General features: G+C 56.6%; 3 protein-coding genes across 3 annotated transcripts in view; 1 reads left to right on the forward strand and 2 right to left on the reverse strand.

Moving 5' to 3' along the window:
- VOLCADRAFT_98191 (uncharacterized protein) overlaps positions 1 to 1200 on the reverse strand; it is a gene marked incomplete at both ends in the record, with an annotated part of 4190 nt that extends 2990 nt beyond the window's left edge. Inside the window, 3 exons of the mRNA XM_002957103.1 lie at positions 264 to 345; positions 828 to 945; positions 1105 to 1200. Of these exons, the coding sequence (XP_002957149.1) occupies positions 264 to 345; positions 828 to 945; positions 1105 to 1200 (296 nt within the window). The remainder of the gene's footprint in view (positions 1 to 263; positions 346 to 827; positions 946 to 1104) is intronic.
- Positions 1201 to 2434: 1234 nt separating this feature from the next.
- On the forward strand, positions 2435 to 7261 carry VOLCADRAFT_119592 (uncharacterized protein; the record flags this gene model as incomplete). Its single annotated transcript, XM_002957071.1, has 6 exons — positions 2435 to 2559; positions 3203 to 3268; positions 3986 to 4329; positions 5508 to 5575; positions 5889 to 5975; positions 7004 to 7261. 6 exons carry the CDS (start codon positions 2435 to 2437, stop codon positions 7259 to 7261), a joined length of 948 nt encoding a protein of 315 aa, XP_002957117.1.
- A 1612-nt stretch (positions 7262 to 8873) lies between these two features.
- VOLCADRAFT_119593 (uncharacterized protein) overlaps positions 8874 to 9410 on the reverse strand; it is a gene marked incomplete at both ends in the record, with an annotated part of 4067 nt that continues 3530 nt past the window's right edge. The window contains one exon of the mRNA XM_002957104.1: positions 8874 to 8940. Coding sequence (XP_002957150.1) covers positions 8874 to 8940 — 67 coding nt within the window. The remainder of the gene's footprint in view (positions 8941 to 9410) is intronic.

Here is a 9410-nt window from a genome sequence, read left to right on the forward strand (position 1 = left end):
TCCCCCTATACCCCCCCATATACCCCCCTATAACCCCCATATACACGCAATCGCTATATAAACTGTTTTTGCAAAAAACAACTACCAAAACTGCCAAAAAGTCCAAACTGTCAACTGCCTCAACTGAAAAAGAATGGAGAGGGGGAAAGTGAGGGGGTATGTATGTATGTATACGTATGTATGTATATCTTATGTGCATAAGGGGACCTAACCTGCCGCACGTTTCGCCCCTCCTCCCGCCCCGGGCCCCCGTCAAAACCCACATGGGCCGTACTCGACCGCAGCTGAGGGGCTCCGATGCGTCCCGGGTCAGGGCAGCTGCCGCCAAAATGGGGTTATACACACCTGGCGGGGTGGAGGGGGTGGAGGGGGAGAAGGGGTCCCAGCGACCAGGGGGGTTGAGGCCGCCATTACTTGAGCTGATTGTGTGTTTGTAATTGGGATCGTGCCGTACCGGACAATAAAGAAGCCACAGCAGCAACGGAGCCGTACAATAACCCTCAGCCGTACATACACACATGGACACACAGAAAGACGGACACGCAGGAGGAACACGTTGACGGTGGTAGCTGCCTAGCTCTCCGCTCCCCTTTCGCTCGTCCCCCCGAGCACTCTCCATCCTCTCTTCTCCCTCCCCCCCTTCTACTCTCCAGTTATGAAATGCAAAACCGCCTCCAAAACCGCCTCGGGCCCCCCGGGGCTCACGGCCCTGACATACATACATATATTCTCCTTCCCGCCCAACCCCCTCCCCCCCCCTCCCCCCCCGCCCCCGCCACTCCAATCCATCCCACCCCATACACACACCCATACACACACGCACGTACCTGCCACGGCCCCCACCGCCCCGAACCTGCCATCCCCCGCCATCACCGCTGCATCGCATTCCACTCGACCCATCAGGTTGAGGCTGGATCCCGTACCGGCATTAGTGACGGGGCTATCCTAAGACATGGGAAGGGAGGAGAAGGGGGGGGGTGAAGCAGGTTGGGTTGGGCTGCTGCCCGTGTTGAGTGCATGCAGGAATTTCATGCATGCATGTATGTGTGTCGTGTTGTACTGCATGCCGTACTGTACGGCACCACTCGCCTCCAGCTCCCGTACCGCAGCCGCTACGCCCGCCTCTGCCGAGCCGCCGCACGCCAATACCGCCGCGGCTGCACGGCATGCCGCCGTCATGGCTTGCCTGCCAAAAGTCATGTATGGCCGTGCATGTACGGTGTGTTAAAATAGATGTAGATGTAGATGTAGATGTAGATGTAGATCTAAGGTTTAACGAAATGAACTGCCAGCACTGGTCACTTTGCGCATTGCGCAACTTTACGCGCCATAAGCGATGTAATGACTTAAAAGTCCAAACTAAGATATGCACGTGCTGTGTGTGTGGGGAAGACCCTGGGAAAGGAGGTGGGCCAACATTTCAGGGGTTTGTCAGTTGGCAGTTGTGTTTGGATGGGAGAGGCTGATGCCGGGGGACTTGTGTGGCCACATGTATCACGGTCTGTCTGTCTGTCTGTCTGTCCAGAGGTGAGGCGCACTTTTACCTGTAGGCCGCTTCCTTGACAGGGGCGTGGGCCCCAGCTCCACAATGTACGGCAACGAAAAAAGGGTACGACCCCGAGTCCACGGTGGCCTTGTGCGGGGATGATGGTGGGTCGGACATCAGGTAGGGCAGTGTATCACGAGGAGGCGGGGAACGGACTTCGATTCCCGGAGGCGGCGGTCTCGGGTGGTGGGGGCAGCTGAAATAGCGCTCTGGAGAGATAATATCCACGGGGTCAGATCCGGAGGCGCCACGTTGGGGGTTGAGGTTGAGAGGTGCGGTTTGAGTCGTCCAGGACTGATGGAAGAGTAGAAGCGGGGCCGAGGGAGGCGAGCCTTATACAAGAGGAAAAAGTGATTACTACGTTATAGAGATATTTGTTTGAAAAACTCTGGCTTGTGGGATGCTGCACGGAAGGCTTCAAGGCGTCGGAAACACCAGTAAGAATGAACCGAACAAAGGACGGAAATGCATTTTATTGAGATTTGCATCGGATCAGTCTTTTAGCGACATGAGTTACATTATGTTTTGCCGCAGCCTATGCCAGCCTACCAAGCTGCCATCGCCCTGTTGAAGACGGTTGGGACGATACCGGTACCGGACGGCTTATACATGCTCTTCTTTGCAGCTTTACAGTTCATATAGGTTTACTATATATGCATGTTCGCCTGCAATTACTACAGCCAGAGCATCACGCTATCTTGTTCAAAAGTGGGAGGTCTAGGCTCTTCTCCTTAACCGTTTGTTTTCTCGCTCTCCATCCTTGCGCTTTGCTAAGCACACAAGTGTACGTAACAATCAATTTAGCTCAAAATCCCATATTGCTCGATAAAACCCTCATAGAGGTCATAATCCGTTAACACCGGCAGCCGCCGCCCTTATCGACGGAAGATGCGACGGAAGAAGCACAAGCAGACGCGTCGAGCTACAAACTACTATCGCATCAATTATGGATTCCACGAACCTTACAAAGTGTTGCTGGACGGGAACTTCATCCATGCTACCAGGGCACTCAAGTACGCCTAGGGCGCGCACCTTTTTGTAAACCTGCTAAGGCCGTGGCCTATTCTGGGGCGGGGATGGAGACAGGAGCGCAAAAGACATGTAGCGTTAGAGGGAGCTTACGCGGGGTTTAGAACGATGGGTTACAGTTATGGTGGTTTGGGTGTGTGGGAGAGGGGTAAGGGGCTAAGTGCGGGGGGACGTTTGAACGCCGCCACTCCGAATGAGATGTTGTAGCGTCTGCTACTGCTCTCTTGCTCTGCTACTGCCGCCGCTGCTGCTGCTGGCGGGCCTCCCGCCCTCCATCGCGCGTAGCAGCAATCCAACTAAAACACACGCCCACACATACACACGAACGTAAGCAGACATTCGTGCACACGAACATTTACACTCTTTCCCTCACATACATACATACATACATACATATATACATACATACATACATATATACATACATACATACATACATACATACATACATACATACATACATACATACATACATATATACATACACCAGTATCTGCTGTCTCTCCCCCTACCATCCCAGTCAGACTGGGGAGGGGATGGCCCCGAAATGCGATGTCCTCCCCGCGCTCACCTTTTGACGCATGCCGCCTTCCTATCCTCTTTGCCGTACTGCCGTACCGGTCCCAGTCTATCTGACCTGGACAGCCATATCCCCAAGCTGCTAGGTGGATCTTGCAAGCTCTACACGACCAAGTAAGTTGGTTAATTAGTTGGTTAGTCGTTGGGATGCCGAGAACGAGAAGAGAGTTAGTTAGGGGGGCAACGGAGAGAAAAAGAGAGAGAAAGAGAGCGCGAGGGACGGGAGGGCTATTAGAGGAGGCGAACCGAATGGACAGGGTGGCATGTCGACCTAGCCGGTAAACACACCGCCGCCAAATCTTCCGAGCAAGAAGGACCGCTGCGGGGTGGGGGGTCTTAAGAGGGTCATTTTTGAGTAGCCGTGGAAGGGGGGTGTTGATTTGCTCTCCGTGCCTACCTGGACCTCTGGACCCCTCGCTGTGGAACCTCTTCCTTTCCTTCCGGGGAAATCCCTTTCGCCCCTCCTCCTCCCCCCTCCTCCTCCTCCCCCCTCCTCCTCCCCCCGCCTCCTCCCCCCTCTTCCCCCGGTCGATCTCCGGTATCTGCTTCAATCGTCTGTGGGGTTCATCTTATCTCCCATCTCACCCTTTTTTTCTCGGACTTTGGACGTCCTCTCCCGACAGACACTTCATTTCTGGTTCATTTCCTGGCATCATGTGATCCACGCCCTCTTTCCGCAACCCCATCCGAAGTAGGGAAAGCTTTCCCGGGGTTTTCAACTTCTCTCTCCAACTTTGCACCCCCGCGTATCTTTCCCCCGCCCCTTCCCCCCCTCATCCCCCCAAACACACACACACACACACACACACATACACACACACACGCTCCCAGGTGCATCACGGGGGAGCTCCGGTCTCTGGGCTCCGAGTTCTCCGCCACGACAGCGGCCGCCAGGTCCTTCACTCTACACAAGTGCGGACATGGAGACGACGAACACCACCACCACCAGCAGCATCACGAACACGGACAGGAATCCCATCACCGGAGCATGGAAGATGACGAGCAGCAGCAGCAGCAGCAAAAGAAGAAGAGGAAGCGGAAGAAGGGGATGGAAGAGGGCGATACGGCGGCGCGGTTGGAGGGTGGTGGTGGTGGTGGTGGTGGTGGTGGTGGTGGCCAGGAGAAGGAGGAGAAGAAGCCCACATCTGCAGCGGATTGCATTCGAGCTGTCATCGGTGAGAGAAGTGTGCGAAGGAAAGGAAAGGAGAGAAAGATTCCTTCCCTTCCTTTCGTCCCCTGCTTCGCTCGCATGTGGTTCGTCTTTCCCTTCCTTCCCTCTTCCCCTCCTTCCCCCTCTCCCCCCTATTTCGCGTGGAGGTGCCCTGTCGAGCGACCGGCTATGTATGTATGTATGTATGTATGTATGTATGTATGTATGTATGTATGTATGTATGTATGTATGTATGTATGTATGTACGTCGTTGATTACATTGTGGGCTTCAAAGCCCGGGGGCCCCGGGGCCGAAAAACGCACAGTGCGGGGGGTTGGGCAGACACGCACCCGGGGAGTTCTTCCTTTTAAGCGGAAAGTCCAGAAAAGAGAAAACCTCGGAAGAGCATGAAGAGAGTGTTCAGGACCTGGGCGACCGGGAGCCCGACGAGTTATCTCGGGCTGGGGAGGTCACCAAGCTCAAAAACGCCTCTCAAACAGAAGGAGAGCGCAAAGAGAGCTCACATCACAAGACGCCAAACAGCCCCCCCACACCCCACCGTACCCCGGGGCACCCCAGGCGGCCCAGGGTGCTGTAGGACTAGGACTGGAAGCGGCTCTAGTTCGGCCTCGTCGGCGATGGGTCGGCGCCTGTTCCTGCAATTCCAGTGCCTCTTGTACGAAGGCTGCCATCAGGCGCCCCAGTTTCTCCTCCTCCTCCTCCACCTCCTCCTCCGCGACCCTGCAGCGGTGTAGCTATGTAGCTAGGCAGACCGTCAGGCGTGTACGCGGGACGATTATTGTGGACCCCCTTCCCCCCCCCCCCCCCCGGGGGATCTGCCACCATGCGCCCCGCTTATCATGATTATGGCCATTGCCGGGGACGCTGTTGGGTGTGTGTGGAGCGGTCGTGTACCTTGTCGTTGGTATCGCTGGCTGCTGTGGCTGCTGCTGTGGCTGGGGGTGTGGCTGTGTGCCCGGGGTTGCTGTGGCTGTCGGGCTGTGTGGCGCCACTCTTGCAGCTTGGAGCTCCGGCAGCCGGCAGCTGGTAATGCCATGCAGCATCTCAAGGGCTGGCTGCGCCAGGGTCGCGGACGTGTCCTCTGAGGGTGATATGGTGTGGAACGTTAATCCTCTCGCGCCCTAACCCCCCCCACACACTCGACACCAACCCCCCGCCCCTCACCTCCTCCAACGACGCAGGTAAAAGCAACGAGCAGCACTGGTTTGTGGCTACGCAAGACGCGGCTTTGAGGCGGGAGCTGGGGCAGGTGGGGGGTTGTAGGGGAGGACGTGTGTGTGTATGAGCGTGTGTGTGTGTGTGACAGCGGGTGTTTAAAAAGTGGTGGGGTGGTGAAGGGGTAGTTGACGTTGGGAGGGGAGTTAGGGGTACGGTACCGGACGGGTAGCACATACCAGACACGAACACACACACACATGTATACAGGAAATCAGTTGAGGCTGCAGCGCACCTCTTCGTCTGCTTAGTTTACAATATCCGACCCCAACTGCACAACAACAGAGAGTGCTCGTACACATGTACGTTGCACTCATTGTACGGATGTCGTACGTCTGCGTGTGTAGATTCCTGGGTGTCCGTTGGTTTTCGCCACGGTCAACGGAGTCCATTTGGAGACGCCCTCCGAGGTCACGCGACAGAAGGCCAAGGAGGTGAGAGTAGAGGGGTGGGTCCACGTGTTTGTGTGTATGTATGTATGTATGTATGTATGTATGTATGTATGTATGTATGTGCATGACCGGGTGTATGCGTGCGAGGGGTATTGGGGGCCGGAGTGTTGCGGGCGGGCTAAGTGCTCACGGACGGAGTTTCCTTTCTTTTGCAACACCTCCTCCGCCCACCACCACCACGGGGCCCCGCCTTTAACCCCCACCGCCTCCTCCTCAACCCGCAAAACCCTGGGCCCGTAACCTCCCCCCACCTTCGCACTTTTAGACACCGGCACTTCATTTCTGGTTTTCCTTGCATATGATTTCCCCCGGCCCACATACCCCCCTACTTCTCACTCCATCCCCTGTATGTATGTATGTATGTCAGGCTGAGGCAGCCACACAGTTGGTTTCCCGCCGCGAGCGGGCGGCCGAGCCCCTGCTACGGGAGGACCAGCTGGCTGAGCTGCGGAGGGAGGAGAGGGAGAGGCAGCGGAGGCGGCTGGCGGCGGCGGCGGGAGGGGGAGGGGGGGGCCCCATGCCCCCAGCTACCACCAGCGCACGGTTTCGGAGGAACAAGGCCAAGGTACTGCGGGGGCTGTCTTGGTTTTGGCGGGGGCGAATGGGGGGTAAGACGAACCACGGTTGAGTGAAGCAAGCAGATACCGGAGGTAGACGGATAGTCCAGGATTAGACACTGATACCGCTCAGTTGCTGAAGTTGTTGTGAGCAGCTACCGACCGATATCGACAGAGTTGGGCAGAGTAGCCATCGCGACGACGTGGCCAGCTAGGGTTGGGGGGATGGGGATTTGGGGGTTGGGGTGGCGGGGGAGAGAGTTATGGGGGGTGGGTTGCTGTGCCGGGGGTGCGGGTGGGGATGTTGCGTGTGCGTGTATGTGTATGTGTACGTCTATGTGTACGTGTGTGATGGGAGGGACGAAGGCCTCCTCCTTTCTTTCGCGTCCTCCTCCTGCTCCTCCTCGAAGGTATCCCACACACCGCCGCTTTCCCGCCAACATCTCGTCCCAGGGCCCGAACCCCCTGGCGGCAAAAAAGAAGATCAAGAAGACGGTTGCCGTACAACAACAGAAGAACCGCAAGGCGGAGGACGGCGCGCTGGTGGAGGCGGTGTTTGGGGCGAGTGGCGGCGGCAGGGGCGCCGACGGTGCTGCTGCTGCTGCAGCTGGTGGGGAGCATCAGCGGGTGGCGGCGAAGCGGCGGCGGACGCTGCCAAAGAAGAAGTCAGGCGGCGGCGGCGGCGGTGGGGGAAGCGAAGCCGGCGATTAGTGATTATATGAGGGGGAGCAGGTAGAGGAGGGCGGATGAGAGTGGTCCGGAGATCATACAGGTATATACATATATGTGTATGTATGTTTGTATCTATGTATGTACGAATCTCTGGGAGTCTTGAGAGTGTTGTACATGAGATATGGTGTGCGAGTGTGAAATCAAGAGCTGTGGTTTGTGGAGTTGAACGGTACGGCCTGACCATGACCGGGATGGTGATGACGACGGGGTGATGACCATGGGGACTTTTTTTGGCGCATCACAATCACCGCTGCCGCCGCCGCCGCTGCTGATGCTGATGTTGCGCAACCTCAACTGCTACTGCCGCTGCAGCACGACCCCACTTGTGCTCACGATGTGCTGTAATGTCATGTAATATAAACTATACATAAAGTATACACACCCGCATTCGCGTCTGGTGTTGTTTTTTTATAAATACACACCGTTGCTGGTGTGGTACCCCAAGTACAAATCCGCTCGCCTGGTCGTCTTGTTGGTCCAAATGCTCCGTTCTTATCGAAACCCCCAAGGACTTAACTGTACAAGGCATATCGCAAAGAACGAAAGAAATCACCTCCCAAACACGAAATGCTCCTTTTCCCCCTCCCTCTCCTCCTCCCTCTCCACGCTCCCCCCACCGCCCGTGTGTACGTGTGTAATTATCCTCACCCATGCCTCTACCCCACCGCTGGGGCCACCGACAAATAGGCGTAAATACATACATACATACATGCGCACGCACACGTGTACACACCGGGGCCACGTATCGGCGTCGCGCATCGAACAATGTACAGCCGTTTGTACGACCCGTGTCGTGCAGTTACGTCGTAGATTGTGATATGCCAAACACACAGTGTGCAGTAACAACATATAAACACACAGGCAAACCCCCAGGAGTACATGTACCCGCGCTCTCGTGTCCCACCAGAGCTCTAGTTCCAGTTCCAATCCACGGTTCGGTTGCGGATCCGAATTTGGATTATGTGAGTTTGGAAAGTGTACGAATGCGGGTGGGGACCCGGTTTGGGAGAGGAGAGGGGATCCGATTTCGATGCGATACGTAACGCCGATTCGCACAAAGCTATCATTCATTCATTCGTTATTACTTCACTCTGTTTCACTCCCAACACACTACCTACCTAGCTACCGACCTACCTGCCTAACTACCTAACTACCTACCTAGCTACCCCTTCTCTTCGCAGGACTTCACTCCACCCCGCGCCAGCCACCCCTCCCCCCATCCCATACCTGGCAAGAAGCCCCCCTCCCTCCCTCGCCCTGCCTCGCCCTGCCTCCCTCCTCCCCTCCATACATACATACATACATACAGACACATCCACTCGCACACCCACCCACATCAGCCCCGCCACTCAATCCCCGGGGGGCTCAAAATGCCCAAAATCGCGCGAGAGCTGACATCACACAACCCATCTGCCAATGTCACACTACGACAAGAGCGCTCGTGACTGGCCACGTCTTCACGACCCCACCCACGCCGATTTAAACCTCCATGTGAGCTCACAACGTAGTCGAGGGGCTAGGGCCGTGTTCTCCTTCCCTTCCGCCCCTTATTGCCACTAGTATTCCCTCCTTCTCCTCCTCCTCCTCCCCTTCATCTGGTGCCCGCTTCCGAGCCCCCGGGGAACTTGTCACACGCGTCCAGTTTACCTCGGAAGTACCTACAGTGCGGGAGAGGGGGGAGAGGGGGTTAGGGACCCCGGAGGGGGGTTTGGGGGGATGAGGGGGGTTTGGAGGGAGGGGGGATAAAGGGGGGGGAGGGGGGATATGGGAGGGGAGGGGGGATATGGGGGGGAGATCACATGCACAACATGCACGGATTTGGAAGGGACGGACGGCCGTGTGTTTTCATAAACTGACCTGCGGGTACGGGGAGCTGCGTGTATGTCTGTATGTGTGGTGCTGCTGTGTGTATTGCAGCGGGGTTTAAGCTATTAAAGGGGTGCTACAGGCCGTTGCGTTTTGTGCCCCTTCGCGTCAGGGTGTGCATATGTGCGGTGTAGCGAGGCCGGCATTCCCCTTTCCCCCCTCTGCCGTACCTGTCCATAATACACAGCATGCGCGCGTGCTTGTCGGGATGATAGTTGAAGTGCACCATCACTGGCGTGGGGGCAGTGGAGGAGGCGCCGGG

This window comes from Volvox carteri (genome assembly GCF_000143455.1).
Source record: "Volvox carteri f. nagariensis unplaced genomic scaffold VOLCAscaffold_69, whole genome shotgun sequence".
Classification (NCBI taxonomy): domain Eukaryota; kingdom Viridiplantae; phylum Chlorophyta; class Chlorophyceae; order Chlamydomonadales; family Volvocaceae; genus Volvox; species Volvox carteri.